Raw genomic sequence first — 26,816 nt, 5'->3', positions numbered from 1 at the left:
GGAGGGCGCGTCCGGGCCGAGGGCGGAGCCGGAGCAGGGGAGTGGTGGTTACGGCCACACCGCCGCCTCTGAGGGAAGCGGCGGCACCAGGAGCGAAAGCGCCGCCCGTCCTTCTGCCTCTGCCCATGTCCGCCCGAGAAGCAGGAGAGGGATGGCTGAAGCCGGGGACGGCGCCGCCGCCGCCGCCGACACCCCGAGGCCGCTTGGCCGGGGCAGCCGAGCCCTGGGGGAGCTGGGCGGCGGCACTCAGGCCTCGCACAGGCTCCTGGCCTACAGCGACGCGTTGCTCTCCATCATCGCCACCGTCATGGTGAGTCGGAGGCCGCCGCAGCCTCCTCCTCCTCCTTCTATGGCCGTTGACACCTGCATGGTGGCAGGCAGAAGTTCAACGGGGGAGGGGTTCCCTCCTTACGGCATGCTGGGCTGGGGCTGCATGCGAAGCTTTTTCCTAACGTGTGGGAGTAATGAAAGCTGCATCTGTTGAACTTCTGTCTGCTCTGCAGCTGCCAAAAACGTGGAACCAATGTCTAATAGACTATGCGACAATCTGCGTGACAACAGGGGTGACTGGGAAGCGTGCTCTATGTTGTTGTTGTTGTTGTTATATTATTATTATTATTATTATTATTATTATTATTATTATTATTGGAAGTTCTGTTCATCTATATCAGAAGCATGACATCTGGTTAAAAGGATATGGTTACAATTCCCCCCCTTTAAAAGAAAACACCACATAGCCAAAGAATGTGGGCCACCAGGTCTCCGATCGGAGCATTTAGGTTTACTTTATGTACTACATCACAATTATCACCTTTGTTATACTTGGCATGTTGGGCTGAGAGAAAGTGACTGGCCCAAGGTCCCAGTGAGCTTCATTACTGAGTGGGAATTTGAACTCAAGACTCTTCAGTCCTAGTTGAACACCTGACACCACTTGGCCAGAGATGCAGAGCCCTGGGGGCAGCAATATATTGTTGTGAGATATTGTTGTAATGCAAACTATTTTGGGTTGTTTTGGTCTTGAATAGAAATTAAGACCCTTTAGTTTCAGGCTCTGGTCGACTCAGCCTTCCATCCTCCCGAGGTCGGTAAAATGAGTACCCAGTTAGCTGGGGGAAAGGTAATAACGGCCGGGGAAGGCAACGGCAAACCACCCCTCTATAAGGCCTGCCAAGAAAACGTCAGCAAAAGCAGGCGTCCCTCTAGGAGTCAGCAATGACTCAAGTGCTTTGCACGAGAGGTTCCTTTCCTTTCCTTTGGTCTTGAATAGACAATTAAGACCCATTAGCTTTAGGAAAGGCGTATAAAATACAGAGAGAGAGAGAGAGACCCATAGGGCTATGGGGCCTGTCTTGGTGACTGTCTCAAAGCACATGCATTTCAAAAAACACCACTATAACACTGTACATTACACTCACTTTAGAAAAACTCTCCGCTCATGGATCTTCAACAGCTTGGCTCGAAGGCAGCTGCTTGTAAACGTAACTCAGCAGAATACCAGGTTAATTTTTCATGCAGATCTTATAACCCCAATTGCTTTGAGCAGGTATCTTTATCATGATGCACAGCACCATCTCTGCACTTTCCCCAGTACCTTACGTAGCATAGAAATACAGCTATACTACCCTGATTATCTCATGTATGTAAGAGAAAACTTGTCTATTGCTTTAGCTGTATGGCTCTTCTATTGCAGATTTTGCCTGTGGCCCATACAAAGATACATCCAGATCAGGTACTGTGTAGTTCATATTAAATATACATTTTATTGTAATTCAGTTTAATAACTTAGGTTGCACTTTGAATTTCCAGTATGGTTGTTCTAGGACAGTGGGGCATGTAACATTGAGTAATAAAATAAATTAAAACATTCAATTCAGATTCAGTTTATTATTTATACAAAGGAAGCCAATAAATGCCCCATAAGCCACATCAAGCCCCTAATCTTCCTCTCCCCTCCCTTATTTATTTGTTTGTTTGTTTTAAAGATTTGTAGGCCACCTTTTACAGAAAACTCTCCCCAGGTGGTGTACAAAATTCAAAACCACAGAACACACTAAAACCATAGAACTATTTAAGGCAAAGGCACCCAACAAAGTCCTAACTCAATTATAGGCCAGTGCAAACAGGCTTTAGAGCCTACTTGAAGGCCTGTAAAGATGGGGCCTAGCAGACATGAACTGGAACAAAATTCCACAAGTGCAGGGCCACTACCAAGCAGGCTCTGCCTGTCATGCCTGCCAGCCTAATTGTTTTGACAGACAGACCCACAAGCAGGAACTCTTTCCTTCACCCAGGTGAGAAGTTGGCCTTTTTGGATGTGACTGGCCTCTAGAGCGCGCTCTTATTTTGCATAGCAGTGCTGCTGCCCTCTGTGGTTCAGAAGGCTGCATTTCTAGACTAAAAACGGCACAAGCCCCTATACTGCTTCTCACTTCGCAGGCATCCTAGAGCAGGAGTGAGCAGAAGGTAGAGCTCTGCACATTTTGGACTTCAACTCCCAGAAGGCCCTGCCAGTGTAGCCAATGGACAGTAATACTGGGAGTTGAAGTGCAAAACATCTGGAGATCTACCTTCTGCACACCCTTGCCATATGGGCCTCAGCCATGAAGCAGAGCTCTCGGGAGTATTTCATCTTGTCCTAAGAGAGGTACCTATGCCCTGGATTCTTCAGCCAAGCTGTTTGGTGTTTCAGTGATGTATGCTGACCCCTTCTGAAGAAGCTGGAGAGGCTTAATCCATAGGGATGATCCATTGTATCCAATAAAAATGGCCCAACTGGAACACATAGATACCACCACAATTATCATTGTCCGCTTACTGCAAGACCACTTTTAAGCTGTTACATAAGATCCTGGAGGAGTTCTTTCATGGAGAGAAGCCTGAGCTGGGAAAATACCTTTCACACGATCTTTGGTGTTGAAGGCTTAAAGATGGCTTATGTGTTTGGGAAACTGAACGTATAGTGGAGAACTGTTTTCCCCAGAGGTTATACGCTCTATGGGCTGAATGCCACATTATTCTTTTTATCATGCAAAGCAGCTGCAAATTGCTTCAGCTTGAAAGGGGGAGGACAATTTTGAGTTTGAGCGGAGAAACAACCGGACAAACAGAAGCCACCCATAGCTGCTTTATGTGATAAAAGGATGATGGGGGTGAGGAAGAGGCAGGAGGAATCCAGGCAGTGTAGTGAATGCAGTAGTCCACCCCATGATGCAAGGCAGGATTGCACAAAGAGTGAGGCAAGAAGTAAGACTGAGATTCTTATGGTGCAATCAGATGCATTTTTAGACCAGAAAAACGTCCTATAACTCCCATTCTTCCCTAGCCAACAGAACTCTTAGGATATTACCAAGCGTCATCGGCTGGAAATATCCTTATTCAGAGAGCTATAGTGTCTCATGACCTATTCTGGTTTGTTTGTCTTGAGAGACTTGAATGGAGAATACATGTTATTTGTTTTTGTCAGCTGGTTGATTTGTTCGTTAATTTAAGGCAGGAGAGCTACCACCTTAAGTAAATTATTTTGCAATATGTTTTTTCCCGGTGGCTGCTTGTATGTACATTAATTGCCTGACGTAATTTTTGTTTGAAGCTTCTATTATAAATGAAAGGCATCTCTTTGACAAGTGTTGTGCTGTATTTCAGAAATTTGGGGAAAGCGTTCAACAGCTCCTAGCCACCAAAATTGCCGTCTATCTGATGACTTTTTTAATAGTCACCGTTGCTTGGGCAGCTCATGTCAGGTATGCCATTGGGAATGTGTTGAAAAGGTGCACACGCCACGTTCCAGAAAACGGTAGCTTAACAAGGAGGGAGGCATCCTATTGTAGGGTGTGCAAGTTGTGCTGAACCCAGCCATAGCGATTACGTTAACTGCTCCTACAAAAACAAATTATACCAGCCTTGAAAATAAGTCCACCGCAGAACGCAAGAAGAGTCCTGCTGAATCAGACCTAAAGTCCATCTAGTCCATCATCCTTCCCATAGTGACCAACCAGGTGCTTCTGGAAGCCCTCCATCAGGGCTTGAAGGCCCCACACTGCTGCTTGCTTTCCAACAGTTTTTATCTGGTTGAGCTTTTATATTGTATTTTGTATCATGGTTTTATACTTTGAATGTTTTTAATTTTTGTGAACCGCCCAGAGAGCTCCGGCTATTGGGCGGTATAGAAATGTAATAAATAAATAAATAAATAAATAATAACAACCGTTAGAAGACCTAAAGACGGTAGTGCACGCACTGGTAACTTTAAGGCTCGACTTCTGCAATGCGCTCTACATAGGGCTACCTTTGTGCCTAGTCCAGAAACTTCAACTAGTTCAAAATATGGCAACCAGGCTCGTCACCGGTACACCTAGGGGTGACCATATTACACCAGCTTTAAAATCACTTCACTGGCTGCCAATTAGTTTCTGGGTGAAGTATAAAGTGTTGGTTATTACCTTTAAAGACCTACATGGTTTGGATCCAGGTTACCTGCGGGATCGCCTTCTCCCATACAATCCGCCCCGCACACTCAGGTCCTCTGGGAGGGGTGTACTCCAGTCAGCCACAACTAGGGCCATAGCTAGACCTAAGGTTTATCCCTGGATCATCCAGGGGTCAAACCTGTTCATCTAGGTGACACACAGGGGATCCAGTGCTCAGGCAGGGGCGAACCCTGGATGATTCCAGGATAAACCTTAGGTCTAGCTGTGGCCTAGGTTGACAACGGTTACCCAGAGGACCTTTTCTTCTGCCACCCCCAGACTGTGGAATGGCCTGCCGGAGGAGATTCGTCAGCTTAATGCTCCCTCTGAGTTTAAGACAGCTGTAAAGACTAGTCTCTTCCGGCAGGCCTACCCAGATGAATTTTAAACCTAAGGATTTTAAGATGTTGTGATTGCTATTTTAATATTGTATTGGTTTTGTATGTTCTTTTAACTAGTTTCATGTACTATATTGTATTTAATGTTGCTCCCCACCTCGATCCAGAGGGAGAGGCGAGTAATAAATAAATAGATGATGATGATGATGATGATGATGTAGATTCTGCCATCCAAACGCAGATGTTCCATTCAGCTCCCAGCTGTTCAATAGCTGCTCATAGAATGGTCCCCACCAATGTGTTTCCTCTTCTTTTAAAACTGTTTTAGCTGGTGTCCATCACCATATTTTCTGGCAGTGAATTGCATTAATTAGTTAAAGGTCACTATCTGAAGCAGAACTTTCTTTTTTCTATCCTGAATTGTCTATCCTTTTATCATGTGAAGACTTTTATCTGGGCACCTCTCCAGACAGTCCTCTGTTTGTCATTTGTGGCCCAAAACAGGGTAGGGGTGGGGAGGCATTATACCTAGTAAGTGTTCCCTGCTTGTTTTCCCGAAGGTGATTGTTACTGGCACAAGAGAAATGATTCTTGCCAAACATGATCATGATGCCTGTTCTCCAAAGCTAGAGGAGAACTGCAAGGTTGCTAGGTCATTCTGTCCTGTTTCAGAGAGAGAGAGAGGGGGGCAGGGATTTCTCTCACTTCCTTAAACTGAGGTGTGGATAAGATAAGAAATAGCAGCAGAAACACTTGCCATTACTTTCTTTCTGCAAACCACAGAACACGTGAGACCCTGTGGGAAGGCATCTCTGATGCTGGGTGACCTTCTCGCCAGCAGGCTCACGTGTTCCTGGTGAGTGGATGTCTGGTTGCCTGGTCTGATGACCCACGGGAGTGGCATTTCAGAAAAGGACGTTTCTGAATTTCGGTTGTCAGTTTCATAAGAAGAGCCCTGCTGAATCAGACCAAGGGGCCATCTAGTCCAGCATTCTGTTCACACAGCGGCCAACAAGCTGTCCATGGGAAACACATCAGTAGGATATGAGTGCAACATGTTCCCGAGCAACTGGTGTACACAGGCATACTGCCTCTGATACTGGACATAGAATACAGCCATTGGGACTAGTAGCCAGTGATAGGCTTACCCTCCATGAATTTGTCCAATTCCCTTTTAAAGCCATCCAATTTGGTGGGCATCCTTACATCTTATAGTGACTCCCATAGTTTGACTGTGCACTGTATGAAGAAATACTTCCTTTTATCTGTCCTGAATCAGCTTCATCGGATGACCCCGAGTTTTAATATTATGAGAGACAGAGAAAAATGTTTCCCTTTATGCAATCTCCACACCATGCATAATTCTGTACACCTCTATATGGTTTCATATCCATTTCACTCTGGCTGCTGTATATAGAAAAACGGGGAGCCATATAGGTGTGTTCAGGTTAAAGGAGACACTGTAACCCTGTCAAAACGACATTGTCCTCAGACTTAAGGCTTGCATATCCAGTGCACGTGTCTGTCCGTCAAAGCTTTCTTTATTTTTCCAAGCAATTATTAATATCTCTCTCTTTCTTTCACAGACTTTTCCAAGTTATTGAACTCATAGATGATGTACTTGCCCTACTAAATTTGGTGAGTGAAATAATAAGTTAAAGGTGTATAAAAAACAAAACACTGGTATAGCTAAATTTAACTAGATGATCTCAGCCTTAACTTTTTCTAAGAACTGAGATGGAATAATTATGAATGCTGTCCTGTCTTGATTAGAAATTGCATTATACTAATTGTTTCAGAAATACAGCTATCCAGGAAAGCATTGGCATCCAGAAAAGCATTGGGTTATGATGCTTTCTAACCACCTTACTGTTGTTAAATTTCTATTTCACCACTACTCTCCAGTTGTCTTTAATGCTTTTCACATAAAGCACTGGAGGTTCCGAATGATCCCAGTGCATAACAGACAGAAATAGGACAATCCAGGGGGAAGTAGCATGTGCTGAAATGAAAGAGAGCTTCCCAAGAATAACATTCTTGCAAAGCTCCCAATCATGTTGACGTAGCATGTGCAGGAGAACTTCCTGCTGGATTCTGCCCTAAGGACCAAGCTATATGGAGCATTAGTAACACGTTTCCCCAAGTGCCTTCAACATGAAGACTTTTATTTTGGAGAGGAAGCATCTGTTTGCTTTTGGCACACACACACCCCTCCAAAGTGTTGTTCGTAATAAACTGCACTTTCAGGGGCTAAAAGCAAGCAGGAGGGAGTGACGGGCAGCACAAAACTGGCACAAGGCCCTGCCTGATTTGGATTGGGAGCACTTTCTGGATCGGGGCCCTCCTGCTGCTTCCTAGTCCTGCCCCCAATAAGAGCAGCCAGGTGAAGCATGCTTGTTTAAAGAGGTGACTTACATCATGAGTAGTTTGGCTCTAACACCAGAAACAGATTTAAACAATGCTCCATGGAAATGGCCTGGGGCTACTCAGAGATGATTGTGGAAAGCCAGCTGACGTCTGTGAATGATTTCCAGAGGGGTATCTGTGTGAGTCTGTCGCAGCGAAAATAATGAAGCATCTTATGGCATAATACTTTCTGGGATTGAAGTCCACTTTGTTGTGGAATTGTTAACATCCAGGATTAGCACTTCATTGTGATTCACTCCCATTCTGCGTAGGTTTGGATAAAGCCTGAGACCTATAGAGGTTCCCTAAGGCAAATTTCTTAATGGAGTTACCTTCATACATGATCTCTGTTCAGTGTGAACCTCTGCAGTACTGCAAAGCTAATGTCAGAAGCCCCAAAATGTGTCAGGTCGTCCCTTTCCTATCCCACTGTCATCTCGCCTAGGGCATGTCTACACCAGGCAATACCCCGGGGATTGTCCCGGGATCGTCCCTGTGCATCCACATGATGCACAGGGGATCCCGGGAGTAGGGAGAGATGATCCCTCCATTTCCCCGGGATATTGCCCTACCCTTTTTTCTCGTTTTTTTCCGCCGTAGAATCATAGAATCATAGAAAAGTAGAATTGGAAGGGGCCTACAGTATAAGGCCATCGAGTCCAACCCCCTGCTCAATGCAGGAATCCACCCTAAAGCATACCTGACAGATGGTTGTCCAGCTGTCTCTTGAATGCCTCCAGTGTGGGAGAGCCCACAACCTCCCTAGGTAACTGGTTCCCTTGTTGTACTGCTATAACAGTCAGCAAGTTTTTCCTGATGTCCAACCAGAATCTGGCTTCCTGTAACTTGAGCCCATTATTCCAGTGTCCTGCGGTCTGGGAGGATCAAGAAGAGATCCCGGCCCTCCTCGGTGTGACAACCTTTTAAGTATTTGAAGAGTGCTCTCATGTCTCCCCTCAATCTTCTCTTCTCCAGGCTAAACATGCCCAGTTCTTTCAGTCTCTCCTCATAGGGCTTTGTTTCCAGACCCTTGATCATCCTGGATCGACCTGAGACCGCAGGAGGTGTGGGCAGCCATCCCGGCTCCTCATGAATAAATGTGAGAAGCCGGGAACCAGGCACAGGGCACGGAGCTCTTTAAGCACTCCATGCCCATCGGAGGTGGGGAGGGGAGCAGGGTCGGGGCTTTTTTTTAAAAAAACCCAACAACCTTATTTTGCACAAGTGCGCTCCTGGCCCTGTCTTCTTAAAAAAAAAAAAGGTGGGCACGACATCCTCTTTCCTCCCTGGACACCACGAGCCGCGTGTGAACGCAGGGGGAGGCTCTCAGGATCAGCATATCGTGAGATCCTCCCCCCTCCCTCCCAGAATGCCGGAAGGTGTAGACATGCCCCTAGAATCTGGGGCAATATTATTTCAGGAAGGCGCTGCTGTCTAGGCTCCCCAGGGTGGCTCAGGGCTTCTCACATTACCTTTGCAGTACAGGAAGAAGCCAAATTGCAGCAGCTCCCATACTATGAAGGTAATATGGGAACAGGTTTTAATTGAATGAACCTGCACAGGAAGTCTTTTCTTTTCACGTATTGAATCCCTTCTTTCTTCTCCCAGGCATGTATGATGCTCATTACTTTTTTGCCGTATACGGTAAGTATGCTTTTTGCTACTTCCATGCTTGATGTGACTGTTTTGTTGATTATTGGGGTTGGGGGAAGTATTGGAATGGATTACATTCTCCTTGAAATGAGCAGAAATCTGTTGCCACGTAAACCTAAGCGTACTGGAATAATCCGCAATGTTTCACTTCTACATTTTATGTTAGTCAAAGATTTATTATTTAACCAGTTCTTGCAAGACTTCTTTCATTACAAGTAAATAAGAACTAAGAATTAAATAAAACGACACTGGAAGTAAAAGCCGAACCAAAGCGCATGTCAGTATGCTGTATATTCAGAAAGCGCATCTTATTATGTATATGCCCATGTTTACAATATGCAGCATTTGTCGCAATAGATTTTGTTCCCTGTTTTTGTGCAAGTACAGTGAATCTTGAAGCTCTCCATGGGACATTTGTCTTAGTTAAACAATAGGTAAATGATTTTAACTAGATCATTATAATTGGCCAAACAATCCAACTATGGCTGATTGACTTTCCTTCTGGGTCCAAGTATAAATATCCCAGTGAATTAAGTAAAGACTTCAGCTGCACTCCACAAATGCAAAGCCCTTGGTCTGAAGGGATCTTCTGTTATCATCCCTCAAGAAACTAAATGGGCGTGATTTGGAAGCTCATTGTAAAGAAAACTAGGATCCATAACTAGGATCCAAAACTAGGATCCACCCATGGGCTGTGCTGCTCTCTTCCCTTCCAGTGCAGGCAGCCGGGCCCTGGCATATCTCAAGCATAGATGTGAACTAGAAAGTACAACTCAGACACATTGTCCAGCGCATCAGCATTCTTAGGCTTTGTGATGGTTTAGAGCAGTTTTATTAGCTGCCCTGCAGAGGATTAGGGCCCTGTTGGCCTTCAGCTCCTGTTGAAACAGCTCCTCTTAATGCAGAAGGTGGATGCATTAATGCAGCCGCTTAATGCAGCTGCTGTTGCGAGCCATCCAGGGGCAAACCCCAGAAACTCCGCTGAAAAAAAGTCAGGCACTTACCCTGACTTTTTGGGCTGCGGAGGCGTGTCACAGCCGATGGCGCCCCCTGATTGGTCGTTATCAGCTGGACAGGGCAGGGGACAGACCTCCAGGAGCTCAGGAGAACCCCACGTCCCTGTAAATAAATAAATTTTAAAAGGGGGAGTGAGTATAGGAACAGACCCTGCACATCCTATAATTAAAAAAAAATGGGGGGAGAAGGGAAAAAATTAAAAAGGTTGGGGGAAGGAATGGGCAGCCAGAGAGAGGTCAGTGGGAGGAAAGGTGGTTCGGGTGCCCCCCGTCCCTCTCTTTGTCCCCCTCTGGCTACCTCGTATCTCTTCCTGTGCAGATGCCGGGAAGGAGCGCAAATGCAGGAGCCCAACGCCTTGCAGCACCAAACTACCGCCATCAAGATAGGGGCCAGGAAAAGTGGAGCAATTAGGATCATATGATCTCCCGATTCTAGTAGGGGGACTTCAGCACACAGCCTTCCATTTCATCGTAGATCAACGGAATGATAGATTGTGCCCTGTGTTTGCAAACCCCATTGATTCATTGCCCAAAATTTATCAAAAGCTCTTTTGAAAATAATAATAACGAAGGGCTGTTTTAGTTGTCATCTGATTAACACTTTTACCCCTTATTTGGTTTTGTAGCTCAAATCCACTTTAGAATCAACTGCAACTTCTCGCCCATGCTTGAAATTGTCCCCTGCTGGATAACACAGGGAAATGTCACTTCTTTCGAAATGTAGTTGTACCAGTGGCCATAGCTAGATGAGGCTTTATCCCAGGGTGATCCCCGGGATCGTCCCTGTGCGTCCACATGACGCACGGGTGATCCCGGGATCAGGGAGGGATGATCCTTCCCTTGCCCTGAGATCTCGCTCTCCCCTTTAGGCCTGGTTTTTCTGCAGTCACAGGCTGAGCCTGAGACCACGGAACATATAGCTGGGCGCCACGGTTTGTCCCAGTTCCTTGCAAGGAGCCAGGACCCGCACATGGACACAGAGCTCCTCAGGAGCACTGTGCCCATAGGGGGTGGGGTAAGCTGGGATTTTTTTTTTAAAAAAAACCTATCTTTTGTGCATGAGCGCTCGTGCGCTGCTGCCTCTTTAAGAAAACAAAAAATGCGGGCACGACACCTCTCTGAGGTTGTCACGCGCCGCGTGTGAATTGAGGGGGAGATCTCGCGATGAAAAAAATCGTGAGATCTTCACCTTTCCATCCCGCTAGACCGATAGGTCTAGCTAAGGCCAATGTCTTCTTAACAGCTTTTCAACTTAATTTGCAAATCAAGCTATCAATCTCTTGATCTATCCTAGTATTCTGTACACAAGCACTTGCCTCATTAAAGGAGTGTTGCCAGTTCAGTATTTTCCTTACGATTCTCTCCTTCAAGTTAACACTTGGGTTTTCAGAGCATCTCACAGTCTCTCTCGAAATAACTTGTAGTTTATCAATTTGTTTATTCATTAAGCTGAGTGTCAAAGGTGTAAAAAGTAGAGCGAGTAGATGTATAACTTCTTAAAAAGCTGATACGAGCAACATCTATTTCCCCCCTTTAATGTCTTACAAAGTAGGGATGTGCTCCGCTTCTAATCGGACCGGAGAAGCAGTAGCGGAGCGGGGGGCTTCGCCTGCCCTTAAGGCGGAGGCGAAGAGGATTGGGGGGCCGGCGGAGCGTGGCGAAGAGGATCGAGGTGAAGGCGGATCCTTCGCCTCGATCCGGAGCTCCGCCGGAAAGGTAAGTGGGGTTTACCGGGCCCTGCCGCTGTCGCCCATGCGGCGACGGCAGCAGGGCCCGGTAACGCCCCCCGCCCTCCTCTCCCTTACCTGCCTCCGTCCGCGGTCCGTCAGCGTCTCCAATTGAGCCCGTGGTTCCAGCAGGAAGTCTGGGCCGCACTTGCGGCCCAGACTTCCTGGTGGAACCACGGGCTCAATTGAAGATGCTGACGGACCGCGGACGGAGGCAGGTAAGGCCCCCTCCCCTTGGTCCCTTACTGGGCTCTGCCGCCGTCGCCGCATGAGCGGCGATGGCGGCAGGGCCCGGTAACCCCCCCGCCCTCCTCTCCCTTACCTGCCTCCGTCCGCGGTCCGTCAGCGTCTCCAATTGAGCCCGTGGTTCCAGCAGGAAGTCTGGGCCGCACTTGCGGCCCAGACTTCCTGGTGGAACCACGGGCTCAATTGAAGACGGCGACGGACCACGGACGGAGGCAGGTAAGGCCCCCCTCCTCCATGGGCGGCGATGGCAGCAGGGCCCGGTAACCCCCCCAATGGGGGGGACCGGAGCTCCGATCCGGATCCGGAGCTCCGAGCGGAGCGGAGTGGGCACAGGCAGAGTGGGGGCGGGGCGGAGCGGTCCGATCCGAAAATGGCGGATCTTAAAGTGAAGCGGAGTGGGGGGTCCGTGCACACCCCTATTACAAAGTACATAACTGATTCAACGTTTTGTCTTGCAGTTCTCCTTAATGGCCTCCTTTCCCGGTGTACCCTTCGGCATTTTCATGTTTAGCATCTGTGCTGTTATAATCGGCTGTATCCAGGTGTGGTTGCCTTTCATTTTAATATTTGAAATTAGGTTAATAGTATGAAATGTTAGTAAGGAAGAAGCTTTAGGTGTTAATCAGAATAACGTGATGTTTGTGGGCACACATTCTCCTGCTTATGAGGGACCACAGTCGTTGGAAGTCCTAAGGGAAGAAGCTTATTCTCTTGCATCAGCACCATTTAGAGGCAATAGACAGAGGGGCTGCGAAGATTTTTAGAATTGGTTTACTATCCGTGTTGATACCAGTTTTGCAGGCAAACACACACCATAGTTTTAATCTTTGTAAACCGCCCAGAGAGCTTCGGCTATGGGGCGGAATAATCATAATCATAATCATAATAATAATTTCTAACCCACCTCTCCATCCTGATTGAGGCGGGGAACAACAATTATAAAATACATAAAATATTAATCAAAACACAGTATACATTGGTAAAACTACTCTATAAATGTAATAAATAATAATAATAAAAATAATGTGTGGAGAGAATGGAACCAAAAAAAAGTCTGACATGCTTCTTGAGAAAATCTCTTTATCAAGGAAATTCTTAGTTTTTTTGTAAAACGTCCAAATGTCTACTTGAGACTATCTCACGTCTTACTCATCCAAAGAAAACTTTGCACAATCTCAACTTGAAAGGGTAGGAGAAAGTGTAAGAAAGAAGCATGTGAGCCCAAAGCTTTTTCTCATAACACCAGAGCAAGGTTTGACTAAATATTCCCTTGGTCTCTGCGACGCCACCACCTCACACACAAGGCTTTGACGCGCGCACCCCCCTCAGGCTAAGCACCACCACTTAAATACCTGAGGAAAAAGAAAAGTATAACCTTTCCCTTATAGCAGAGGGAAAAGGTAAGGAGATTTGGAAAAGGCTTTTCTGTGAATATAGCAGGCTGGAGGTTTAATGCAAAGTGTTTATTTATGAACCAATAGAGCAGGAGACACAGCCAAACTGACACATGGTTTTATGGTAGCAAAATAAAGAAAATGTTTATTGTTGTTTACAGTTCTTAGTTCCTTCAAATTCCATTCCAGTCCTGCCTATTCTTAAGAATACTGGTAGTAACAAATCTAATAATAACAATCCTTAGTCCTTATGATCATATTTTCACTCACTCCTCACACAACTCCTGACAAGAAATCACTCAACTAAACACATCTACCCTCCAAACCCAATCACTAACCGGACACCCAGAACCACTCAGCTCCCCCATATATAGACTCCTCCCCTTTTCCACAGCATCACCAGCCACGCCCACTCAGTCCAACATTCCGCACTCTCTAGACATACTCAACCAGACATATCTAAGGGAATAGAAATGTGGGTAACGCCACAGTCTCCTAGACTGATGTAATGTTTTCTTCTCTCTGTAGGCAATCATCGTATTGTATGGCTTCCACCATCCATATTTACTTAATCATCAAATACAAGAGTCCGAAAACCAGGAATTTTATAAATATCATATCCTGAAGATTATACTAAGGGGACCAACACTGAGCTTTCTGGCTGCCATCTTCTCATTTTTCTTTATCCCTTTGGTAAGCGGTCCTTAAATAAGAACTGTGATACCCAAACTGTCTCGCAAAGGCATACTAACGTGCCACAAGAGGGGCTGAAATGTGCCTTAAGAAATAAAGCTGCCATGTTGGCTGTATCTCTGGTGAAATGGGGAACTGTTATTTTTGTTGAAGTTCAGCAGATTGTATTTGTTGCTGGGATGAACTGTACTGATGATAGAACGGCACTGTGGTTGGGCTCTTTTACTCAGTTGGGATTGGTCAGTGGGGTTCTGAGGGCAGTTATGACAGTTGGGCTTCGAAGAGCACTTAGGAGAGTGGAGCTGGAAGCTGAGAGAGAAAAATGGAGTTCTTTGTGAATGCTGGTTTTATTATTTTACTTGGCTTTGGAATAATAATAATAATAATAATTTTATTTCTTGCCCGCCTCTCCACTATGATCGAGGTGGGGAACAACAACCACCAATAAAAAAGCATGATCTGCTACAGATACTTAATAAGAAAATAATCATATTTTATTTATCCATTGTGGCATAGTGTAGGTCAGTAACTGGAGCTGACAGTTTATACAGCAGCAACGTAGTTGCCTTAGTATTCTTGAGGGTAAGTGGTAATGTTGTCCCTTAAGCAGGGATTTAAAGGCCCGCTTCCCCGGCGCGTTAATAGCTAATCAAACACACGAGGCTGGAGAATACACTTAATCCATTTACTTCCGATACTGCAGTATGGGGGTGCTCTCCGGTTCCACAAGATGGAGGCACCCAGAACAAAGGAATCTCACAGGCCCTGACTACAAGAGGGTGTTAGTCTCTTTCTAACCCTTCTATTGGTCAGTTCTGGATTAGCAAGTTAAGTTACATTCAATTCTCAAGTTAAGGTGCACAGTCTCAACGAGTCATAGGTTACATTCGATGCTCTATTGGTCGAAAGTTTTCTTTTTGTCTGATGTCCACCATTAAGGAATGCAAATCTGGCATATAGCCACATGTAGCCACCCTTTGGCAGAGAAGCCATCTTTAATCCTTGGCACGTTACAGTCATTAGAGAGATGAAACTCTCCCTGGGGCCATCAGTAACAGAAAAGAAATACCTCAAGTGGTAGCATGTCCACCAGGTGAGGTGTCAAAACACCTGCCACAGTATACCTGTGCATCAGGATGCTTCTGTTCTTTCTAAGCAGTAGAGATGTTGGAGTTGTAGGACTTTTAACATGCATAGTATGTTCATTTGACTGGACGTTCTAGCATTTGTGTGGCAAGTAAACAACCATTTGGGGGACTTTTGTTTACTTATAATATTATTATTATTATTATTATTATTATTATTATTATTATTATTATTAATTTATTTATATAGCACCATCAACGTACATGGTGCTGTACAGAGTAAAACAGTAAATAGCAAGACCCTGCCGCATAGGCTTACATTCTAATAAAATCATAATAAAACAATAAGGAGGAGAAGAGAATGCAAACAGGCACTGGGTAGGGTAAAACTAACAGTATAAAGTCCAATGGGCCTCCTCCATTGTTACAGTGGCCATGGGGAGTTGCAGTGGCCATGGGGCTGATGGGAGTTGCAGTCCAACACCTCTGCAGGGCCCAGATTAGGGAAAGCTAACCGGCTGGATCATCGCCTCTTCGCCCCCACCCCACCCGCGGCTCCAACATGGACTCCAAGGCCCAAGGCGGCTCTTCTCCCCTCGGGCCTCTTCTCGCCCCCCTCCCGGCCCGGCCCCGCTCCGCCGCCTCCCCTCCGCCTGGCCCGGGGCTCCAGGGGGGCCCCCCCACACCCCGCGGCAGGATGGCGCCGGATGCCGCTTTGCCCCCGTGCTTAATTGAATAAAATTGCAAATAGAAATTCATCTTTGAATTCAATTCACAAGGCAGGTCTACCCTGCCTTGACAAATAAATCATGTTTATAATTCAGCCACCAAAAAGCCCTGCACCCACTTCTGATGAAATCTTCAAGTGTAGATGATGGCCCGACAGAACCAGATAGTTGATTAGAGTTGACATTCTCCAGTAAGAACTGAAGGTGCAAATTATAATGATACGAGGGGGACCTGCAACGAAAATGGTGCCAGCCAGTCAGCCATGCCCACTTTCAGAATATTCCATTCCATTCCTCCCTTTCCCTCACTCCTTAAATTTTCGATCTGGCCCCTCCCCCACAGCACACAGCATTCCATGTTCACTGAGCATGCTCAGTCCTCAATGGACTATTTTGGTGGTGGTGTTTATTCCCCTAAAGTTTTTTTGTACTACTTCAAACCTGAAGGTTCTCCTGAATATGTTAATACAACCCTCCTGACCATGGATGGGGGCCTTTTAGCTATATAAGGATTGGCATTCAGGAAATGAATTCTCTGTTAGTTAAATAGGGTGATGAACATACTGAAAAGTTACAGTTCCAAATTACTCATGTTTATATCCTGCAATGAGTCATTGCTGTATACAGCATGTGTCAAAGAAGCACAGATCTTGCAAAACGTGTGTCTCGTGGGTGTGTCTGTTTAAAGAACTAACTGTGCTTTCTCCAGGAGTTGTGTGTTCCTGGATTATAGGGCCTGTGTTACATGGAATGGTATGGGCAAATGATAATCTTCACCTTCGAGGATTTTTTTCCCCACCTTCGGGGAAATTTGTGCAAATTCACCAAAGTGTAGTAACTTTACTATGGTTTGGTTAAATTTGCGCTTATCTCCCTCAAAGTTTTTTTTTAAAGTTAAATTTGCACAAATCTCTTTGAAGGTGAGAAAACAAGAATACTAAATACCTGCAACCCTCCCTCCCTGAAGTTTTTTTTTTTAAAAAAAATCTATAAAATAAACTCTGCTCTACTAATGAGGGCATTTGAGGCAGCTGAGGTTGTGCCACAAAGGCCTATGGGAGCAGGCAGGAGGACTAAGAGAAAACAAGCCAGAGAAAGCCACAAAGCACCTGATCGTCTGTCGGAATGACCAACTCACTGTAGCTTATTTTCAGGTGATGTGTGAACCAGCCCAGTATGTCGTTAATACGGCAAAATTACATTTATCCTTGTCGACATACTGCAATTATTGAAAAAACATAAAACGATTCCTGTGCAATAAACAAGCTTTTTTTCCCCCCCTTACAGTCTTACATGTTCCTTGGGCTCGTTATTTTTTTCCCACATCTCAGTCACCTAACCAAATGGTTTAAAAGCAAGTTTCTTGGTGAGTATTTTTGTTTATCTGTCTTATAATTTTTTTTCTAAGCATAATACAGAGACTTTAAAACAAACAGACAATCCCTGCCATCAGGCTTAAAATCTAACAGACATAATATCGAAGGAAAGAGAAATGGGAAAGGAAAGGAAATCCAGGTACCAATTCTTAGTTCAACTAAGAGAGTGTCTACAACAGCCAGCTATCCCGGAGTCGGCTCGAAACTGTCCCCGTGCGTCCAAATGACACACAGGTGATCCCGGAACAACTCCGAGGTCCGCAGGTGGTGTGGCGCTCGCTCCCAGGGTTGTCCCTCCTCCCCACGAGTAGCGGGGCTCACCAAACAGGCACGGAGCTCTGTGGGGGGACTTCGTGCCCATTGAGGATGAGGGGGGAGCATTTTCGTGATCCCTGGGATGACACTCTGTGGTTTTCGGTGCCGAGTTTGCAGGTTGTGTTTTTTTTTTAAGGAAAAAAACACCTTATTTTTGGCACAGGATCAGGCCTGCACAATTGTGCAATGTCTCCTCTCTTCTTCTTTTTTAAAAAAACGCCGCCCCGGAACGTCCCTCTTCTGTTCCGGGATGACGGCTGATGTTTGGACCCTGAGGGACTATCCCTAAAGCTGGAAAGCCTGAGATCCGGTCCTGGAAGTCCTGTAGGTGTAGATTAGGCCAAAGTCAGCCTTCTTCAAATGACCTGTCGCTGTTTTTATAGATCCTTCATTTTAAATTGAAAAATTTTAATTTGCTGTTTTTAATCTTTTTTTTTTTAAACTGTTTTATTCCTATGTGCACTGCTCCAGAATCTATTTTAGATATGGATCGGTATATAAATATTGTAAATAAGTAAAATAATAAATAAATAATTGATCTGATAGATATAACCAGCTGGAATGGTTACCGAGGAGACTGTTCTGGGAGGGGAGGAGCCAAAATGGCAGCTGGTCTCGGCCTACCTAGTGGAGAGGGCTTCCTTGTCCATCCTGTCCCTCAGACGCAGCTAGGTAGAACAGCTGATGGGAACAGGCCTGTTGAGACAGGGGTTCTCTCCTTCTCAATGACTAGGAGGCGGATTTTAAAATTGCAGTTAAGCATGAAAACAGAAGGAAATTCAAATTATTTTTCCCCTCCTGGCTTAGTGTCAGACAGTGATCGTGGCACAAATATGCTCCCACATCATGTCTTTCTAAATTAGGATAGGTAGGTGTCCAACCAGAGCTCAAGAATAAACAGGCAACCAAAAGGACATTAGGAAGATACCTTTTCAATAAATAAACACTTTTAAAAAAACAAATAAACAGCATTCCCCTGATGCTAATAAATCATTTTATTAAACAGGGGGTGTTTCATCAATTCTGGGACATAAACCAGGAACCTCTGAATCGAAGGCTATGGGTCTAACCTAATGAGATCCATAGCCTTCAATTCAGAGGTTTGAGCTTATCTGGGACTGCATATCCTCAGGTCTCTCAAAAATCCCTTCAGATACAGAACAGAATATGGGGTTTGCAAAATGCCCATCCGCAGTTAACATGCAGTGTGAATCCTCTGCATTTGCCAGGCTTGGTGTAATTACTAGGAGCCTGACCTTCTGTTTTTGGCTGGTCAGTAGTGAACCAATATGTTGTGTCTGCTGCACTTCAGCCCCAGATCAAGCCTTCTAGCTTCTGCCACTTATCTCCATAGACTCTGGGTTGGAAGACACACTTTAGATCTGGATTTAGGTACAGAGCAGTTCTAGAAAACCAAGGCGCTCTTGTAACCACATATACTCTGCATTGAGCGGGGGGGTTGGACTCGATGGCCTTATAGGCCCCTTCCAACTCTTCTATTCTATGATTCTATGAACGTCTTTGGGATACAGAGATCTCCCTGAGGTTGAGCATTTGTCACGGGGTAGGAAAGAACGATTTCATTATCGCTCAAGTTGAAATGTGTAGTTGCTGGCAATAATCCAGCCTCCACTACTATTTTGTTAGCCTTGCTGCTATTGAGTATCTGCAACGATCACAATTACGTATTTATTTATTTATTTATTGGGTAGTGATTGTTTTATTAGAGGTGATGGATGTTATTAATTCTGCTCCTTACTGTCTCTTTCAAACATGTAAACCCAGGGTAAGTTATAAATCTGTACAACGAAGCTAACCTTAAGAAAATAATAAAAACATGTTGGCTGAGTTCAGACAACATGTTAGTTAACGCAGTGTTCTGACTCCACTGTTGTGTGACTGTGGGCTACCATGGAGTTGAGTAAAATCCATTGCGACATTTGATTGTCATTTTTTCCGCCCTCTCTCCTCTCCCGGTCCTCCCAATGGTATCCCATTAGCCATTGCTGAAAAAACACAATCCCAGCGGCTGTCCTAGCGGCACTCGCTCCTTTAGCCGCGCTTGCCAGGGAACTCTGTAGCCAGTGGGAAAAGTCGACTCAACGCAGTGGAAAAGTCCACAGAGCCTTCCACGCAACACAGCGGTTGTGCAGGAACTCTCTTCTGCACAGCGTGGATATTCTGCTTGGAGTGTTTTCCAAAAAAAACCTCCACCATGGGGTGGAGTTTTCCCACCAGACAACGCATTTCTCAACAGTGGTGTAAAAACTCCACCGTGGAGTTCTAAAACCACCCTTGAGAAACGTGTTGTCTGAACTGAGCCAATGATCTGGATCCAGTGGTATCATTCTGCTAACGGAACTGTTTCCATCAGCAGAACTGGGAGGGAGGTGATTCGATGGACGAAGTCCATCGGACGTCTTCTAGCAAAACATAGGATTTAACCCAATAAAACTATTATGAAATGCAACAGAATTTAAATCCTCGTCTGACTCTACCTTCAAATAAGGGAATATCTTCACCATCTCAAAAGGTCATCAATGATTGGATCAAACCAGCCACTCAAGGCGTTCCAAAATGTGACACCACATTAGGAAGGTTTTGCCCTTTGTAGCTGTCAGCCTGACCTCTGAAAGGCAATAACATTTAGAACAAGCTTCCAGAGAAGAACTAAGAATGTCAAGAAGCTGATATGGGAGCAATCATTCATGTACTCAGGGTCCAAGCCATTTAATCATATAACCTGTCCCTATTCCCCTTGCAGGTCTGGAACTGATTGTGTTTTGCTTTACTTAGATTCTAAATGTTAGTATGTAATAATTTCACATTCCCCCTATTCACCGGATAATTTCATTTTCTTCTCAGCAATGTCCTCCCATCCAGGAACTTGCTTCCCTTCACAAGTTCAAAAAGCTCTTTCTTTCACAGTTATTAAGGCTAGAACAGTAGATTTCCCATTTTCATAACTTTAGGGGACCCTTCCCTCCGCCACAGGTGTGCCAAAGGACTGCTGTCTTTATCTGCCATTATTGATCTTCCCACTGACGAAATCTTGAAAGGCTTTCAAGGAACCCCCGGCCACACAGTTTTAAAATCTCTATCCTAGAAACTCTACCGACAAGGTTTTCCCAGCAAGCTTGGGAGAAGCAACACAGGAATAGGGCAGGAATGACATGCTGAAATTCTGGTGAACGTTTTTTCCTTGCTTTCTGGAGGATGAGATAAAATGAATCAAAGCTTATCGTAACAGAAATGCCAGGTATTTCTTATTCAGTGTGATTGTTGGGGCTTGCAGGTCAAGAAGAAGAGGTCCCTCTGGAATCATTTACTTTTTATCTCACTGAACCCCTTAGTAAGGAACGAGTGGAAGCATTCAGTGATGGAGTTTATGCAATTGTGGCAACCCTGTTAATTCTGGATATATGGTAAGTCTTCCGCTATCTGAATGTATTATAATAAAGTTGCATCCAATATTGGTCTTAACTCTTCTTCATATGGGAATACAAAGCTAAAAGAGAAATGGTGTGTGGAGTTGGAGTTTTTGTTATGATCTGGAGCTCTCTTTACTCTCTCTTGACCATATGACCCCAACAATGTCTTGTACAATTATATTAGTATTTCCCCAATCCTATGGGGAATACCCATGCCTATATCTGCTACTTTCTCAAGTAATGTAATGTCCACCTTTGCTTCATGTCAGTAGTTCATGGTTGAGTCTGTGTGTATTATATGCTAAGAAGCTTAAAGTTCTGTGCCTGCCCATGCAATCCAAAAGCTGAATTCTGGGACATGTACAAACCAATGCGCTTTGTGCCAACTTGCATATTCTTAATTTGCATAATTTATTCTACAATTGAAAAATATATTGCGTAACTTAGAATAGCCTCGTGTGGCGCAGAGGGGTAAGCGGCAGTTACTACAGCCAAAACTCTCCCCACGGCCTGAGTTTGATCCCAGCGGAAGCTGGTTCTCAGGCAGCCGGCTCAGGTCGACTCAGCCTTCCATCCTTTCGAGGTCGGTAAAATGAGTACCCAGCTAGCTGGGGGAAAGGTAGCCACGACTGGGGAAGGCAATGGCAAACCACCCCACTACAAAGTCTGCCAAGAAAACGTCAGCGAAAGCAGGCGTCCCTCTAGGAGTCAGCAATGACTCAAGTGCTTTCACGATTGCGTAACTTACTCAGGTTTTGCTAGTAACCAGGAGGCACAAAGAGCTAGGCAGGGCCCTGAAGCCATGCCTCTAGCCACTGGAAATGTGATTCAGCCGCCACTCTGTTTTCTCACTAGGCATTGTCTGCACTCTTTCAATCACATTGTCACAGCTACAATAGCTATAAATTTGCTTCTTTAGAAAAAATGAAAGATGGACTTCTTAGGAAGCTGAATGTCACATTCTGTGTTTTCTGTATTCTGTAGAATCATGGCATTCACACAGCCCTGCTCCTAACTCATTGGCTCAGTTCGGACGACATGTTAGTCAACGGTAGACTATTTAATAGTCCACCGTTGACTAACGCGTCTTCCGTTGGGGGAAAAAACATGCCATGGTTAGTTATTTCCCAGAAATAACCAATGGAGATAACCAATGGTTTGCAGAGTTGTTTCCCTGCACAACCATTGCTTATCGTGTCGTGTGGCAGGCTCCGTGGATTATTTCATGTTTATAGAGTTTCGAGGCAAGAGTGGCAGAAACCCCGGCTGCTCTCGCCCAGCGCAGTTCTATCGGCATAAGAAATAATCCTGTCCCGGGAAGCGCTTGGGGAACCACCGATTGTGCTGTCCCTTGGTGGGGCGGAGCGATCTGGGGCTCCCCACGTGCTTCCTTGCATGGACACATGTCATCCCTGGGTGGGGTGCCGCCGATCGTGGCGCCCCACGTGTTCCCAGGGACGTCCATGTCCCTTGCCCAACCTCCTGCAATCCAGCTGAAGTTCGGCTCAAGGGAATAGAAGGACCCCCTTCCATCCTTTAGAGCCAATCTCCAAATGGTTCACAGGATTGGGGGGCTGTCTCCTGCGGCTGGACATCTGGCGATATTGAGGCAGGGGTGCAAGGATCTGTCCTGCAGCTGGCACAGTTCCCCTGCATCCCTCCTGCCAGAGCAAAGGATTCGCCTTCTGTTCTGGTGAATGGGGAAACAAGAGTCTCTCCTGATTGTGACAACTGCAGGACAGATCCTTGTGCCATGGCGGCACCCCTCCTTCCCTGACGGGGCCTTGACAACAGGGAAGGGGGCAGCGTTGCTATAGCCGCCCGTTTCCCTGTTGCCATGGCCTCGACAGGGAAGGCCGCGTCAGCGCCGAGCGACGTCATCCCACCCAGGGGATCAGATGGCTCGGCACTGACATGATGCGCCCGCCATCGCTCTGGCAATGGCCATGGCGCATCCCCATGCGCTGCATCTCTCCTCTGCCCCTCCCCACGGAACAGCAACGCCCCGATAAGGTAAGCAGGAACCAGCACTGCCATTCAGTGGGAAGGGAGAGGTGAAAGGGGGGAGAGGCAACTACTCCACAGAGTGCGACTCCTCTACTCCACGGAGCACTACTTTCATGTCGCCCAGGTGCGGCATGCAAATGGTGCGAAAGCAAGGAAAACCCCGTAGGGGAGTAAAAAATAGCCAAAGGCAAGGGTGGAACCAAGTGATCTTCAACAATAATATTATTAGTAAACGTTTTATTAAAGTGCCAAGTGCCTATGTGTTCGAACGTGGTTGCATTCTTCCTCAGGGCTTTATCTAAAAAACAAAGAAATCCTTTGTATCATAATATTTACAATTAGAGGCATTTACCAAGTATCGGTGCCTTAAAAATTTATAATATCTAGTTAGAAAAACTTCAAAAACAATATGTAGAACGAGACATACAGATTGCAAACAAAAAAGATGTAATACATCATCATTCAGCTAATTGGAGTATCTATGTAAAATATAACAACCAGGAACAAATCATTTATGTTACAATAATAAACAACAGTATTTACTTACAACGTTTGTGCAGTTGTCTGCAGAAGCTGCTAGGCTAGCATGATACAGGAAGAAGTGAGATATATAGGGAAAAGAGACCTTGACAACTAGTTGGAAACAGCTGTTTCTTATAACAATGCCGATAGTTCCAAAGACTCATTGAGGCCAGAGGGGCTGATCTTATTAAGCCTGATGATCCATCTGGCCTCTCTCTCTAAAAGGCTCCTATCTTTCTTGATTGTTTCTGTAACAAATAGTCATCCGTGGAGAGGGCTAAAGTGTCGTCCGAATGCGCCCATTATGTGATCACAAAGGACTCCTAGATCAATAATCCCCTGTTTCTAGATGGGGAACCAAAAAAAATGACCAGGGCACTTCCCTTTACTTAAACGTTGTCCTCAAGAAGGTGTCTTTCTAAACATTAAAGTGAAATGAAGAAATTCATAAAGGTCGTGACTGACGCCTTAGTATGTGCAACCAAAATATTGTTGTTGTTTTCTCTCTCCAACAGTGAAGATAATGTTCCTGATTCTAAAGAGGTAAAAGAGAAATACCACGGTCATCTCATCGATGCTTTGAGTGTATATGGCCCAAATTTCCTGGCCTACTTTGGCTCTTTCGTAACTATTGGCCTTCTCTGGTTTGTCCACCATTCGCTTTTCCTTCACGTGACGAAAGCGACTCGGCTGATGGGCGTCCTTAACACCCTTTCCTTGGCGTTCGTTGGAGGCCTGCCTCTGGCTTACCAGCTGACCAGTGACTTTGCAGATAAGTCTCACAATCAAATAGAAGCCATCCAAGTGAGCTGTGTGACCATTTTCTTCGCTAGCATCTTCCAGTTTGGCATATGGACGGCGGCTTTGTTCCACGAAAGGGAAAGCTTGCACCCTTTTGCTCGGTACGGGGGCAGAGAGCACGCCTTCATGTTTGCCAAGCTGGCGCTCTACCCTTGTGTAAGCCTTGCAGTCTTCATCCTAACCTGTATTGTGAGTGAACTGAGTACAACCATTTTTCACCTCACGCAGATCATTGTCCCCTTTGCTTTCCTCGTGTTGCGCCTCTTTGTCAGAATTGGCTTGATGGTGTTGAAGCTCATAATGTCTCTGTCCAGACCAAGGGGCAGCGTATTAGAAGAAGAAGAGCAAGCGTGTTTGTCTCCTGCTGAAATACTGTCCTAGTTTTCCTTGCCCTTTACTTCGAAAACCGTGGTATTGCTATGTCTTCAACAAGCCTGGTCAAAGCAACGGGTTCCTACATTCAGCCTTTAGCCAAGCCAGGTCCCTCTCTTTGCGAAACATAAAAGCTTCCAGTACTTGAAATGCAAACCCTAGGGATGGAGCGTTATCAGAGCCCCACTGCTCAGATTTTGCTTGCAGACTGGCATTCGGGTCAGTGAATTTTGCTCAGATGATGTTACTTATGAGAGAGAGCCCTGTTGGAGGAGGGACAGGTTGGTTGGGAAGAGTCATGGAGGAAGAGCAGGAAATTTGAGGGAACATTATGGCATCGGCGCTCTATTTGTGAGGTGCTGAATGAAGTCAAGTGTCTGCTGTCATAGCTAATAAAGGGGATGAGCCGATGTGAACATACATGCTAGCTCCATGTCAGTGAATGAACAACAGGGTGTGGGGGACGTATACTAAATTGTTACATACTCCAGGGTGTGTCTCTTGCAAGTAAATCAACCACTGTACCATGTAATACACCCTGGATTATTTGCTCTGGAATGACAGTGAATATATATGATAGAATAGTAGAGTTGGAAGGGGCCTACAAGGCCATTGAGTCCAACCCCCTGTTCAATGCAGGAATCCACTTTAAAGCACCCCTGACAGATCCCTGTCCAGCTGCCTCTTGGATGCCTCTAGTGTGGGAGAGCCCATGACCTCCCTAGGTAATTGGTTCCATTGCCATCCTGCTCTAACAGTCAGGAAGTTTTTCCTGATGTCCAGCTGGAATCTGGCTTCCAGTATGGTGTTAGGCCAACTGGCTGTGAATCCACAAAACAAATTGCTATCGAGGGCAGTAAAAGAAGGTTCATTCAGGGTTGGAAAAATCTAAGGAAACCTAATTGCGTAGGATGCTAGAAATGTGCCTAGGAATGAGGAAATCTTACATCACTCTTTGCAGGGCTCATGTGGGTTCTAGCAGATAGTTGAGCCTGGCCCAGTGCTTTCACAGAGTTGGAAGGGGGCAGTTAGGCTACTTGAGTCCAATCTCCAGCTTAGTGCATGAATCCAGTTTAAATCATTCCCTGATAGATGGATGTCCAGTCTCTGCCTGAACGCTGCCAGTGACGGAGAGCCCACCATCACCCTGGTATTGCCTGGCTGCTCTGACCATTAGGAGATTTTCCCTAATGTCCAACTGAAATCTGCCTCCTTGTAACAGAAGCCCCTTATTTCACATCCTACAGTTTTGGATGACAGAGGACAGGTTGCAGCCCTCTTCTGTGCGACAACCCTTTAGGTACTTGAAAGCATAGTCTAGATGTTAAATATTTTCCCCAGCTCTGGCTTCCTAGCCCTGTCTTCTGTATGTCCTGCTGGGACATTTCCAGTAGAGCAGCCTTTCTCAACCTGGGGCACTCCAGATGTGTTGGACTACAACTCCCAGAATGCCCCAGCCAGCTCTGCTGGCTGGGGCATTCTGGGAGATGCAGTCCAACACATCTGGAGTGCCCCAGGTTGAGAACCACTGCAGTAGAGAGTCGTCTAGGCCTTGCCTCATCTACAAGGCTGCCTGATTTATCTTTGATACTGCTGTTAACTCAAAGCAAGGACTGTTAGTGCCTAACGTTTGATGCAGCTTCTCCATGAAAAGCTCAGCATTTTGCCACTCAGAAATACAGCAGAGCGTTCTTGAAAAGCTCTATGTGGGCCAGCTTTCAAATAGCTTCTGTGCTTTCTTCTTTACTGCACTTTACTGTGAACATGAAATAGTATTGGCGCTGTGAGTGAATTATGATGCTTCAGTAACCTGTACTTGATTAATCGTGGTCTACCTGCTTTGGGATAATGCACTAAATTATATGTGGAAATTCAACCTAAGAGCCAAGAAATGGTTCCTTAATGCTGTACAATCCCTTATAACGTTATACATTTGTTGATCTTAAAATGAGTTGGATATCTTATTTTTGATTAAATAAAATGTTATGTTTACAATTACGTCTGTTCTATTTCATTTCAGCATCTTTTCTGAATTATGAACATTATCTTTCTTACTTCAAATGAAACGTACTTGCTTGGGGGAAAAGAATGAGCATATGTAGGGCTTGTTAGCTAAGAACAAGTAAGCAATTGAGCTACAGCAGTTATATATCACTACGAATAAAGCTAAATTACTGAAAATAGTTCACAAAGATATAGGCATTGGTGGAGGTGGCACAGGCTTCCAGGTGTTTTCC

The 26,816-nt window shown here is 45.4% G+C and overlaps 1 protein-coding gene across 1 annotated transcript; it reads left to right on the top strand.

The window, feature by feature from the left end:
* The first annotated feature begins 131 nt into the window (after positions 1 to 131).
* On the top strand, positions 132 to 26,026 carry TMEM175 (transmembrane protein 175). The gene is made up of 10 exons (XM_063129109.1): positions 132 to 310; positions 1,694 to 1,732; positions 3,646 to 3,743; positions 6,394 to 6,445; positions 8,822 to 8,857; positions 12,314 to 12,397; positions 13,778 to 13,942; positions 17,043 to 17,121; positions 20,742 to 20,871; positions 23,922 to 26,026. The coding sequence occupies exons 1-10, from the start codon at positions 152 to 154 to the stop codon at positions 24,586 to 24,588; spliced, it is 1,509 nt and encodes a 502-aa protein (XP_062985179.1). The 5' UTR covers positions 132 to 151; the 3' UTR covers positions 24,589 to 26,026.
* Positions 26,027 to 26,816: the final 790 nt, after the last annotated feature.

The sequence above is a fragment of the Elgaria multicarinata genome, chromosome 6, assembly GCF_023053635.1.
Source record: "Elgaria multicarinata webbii isolate HBS135686 ecotype San Diego chromosome 6, rElgMul1.1.pri, whole genome shotgun sequence".
NCBI classification, from domain to species: Eukaryota; Metazoa; Chordata; class Lepidosauria; order Squamata; family Anguidae; genus Elgaria; species Elgaria multicarinata.
This window is presented reverse-complemented; position numbering and strand designations above follow the sequence as displayed.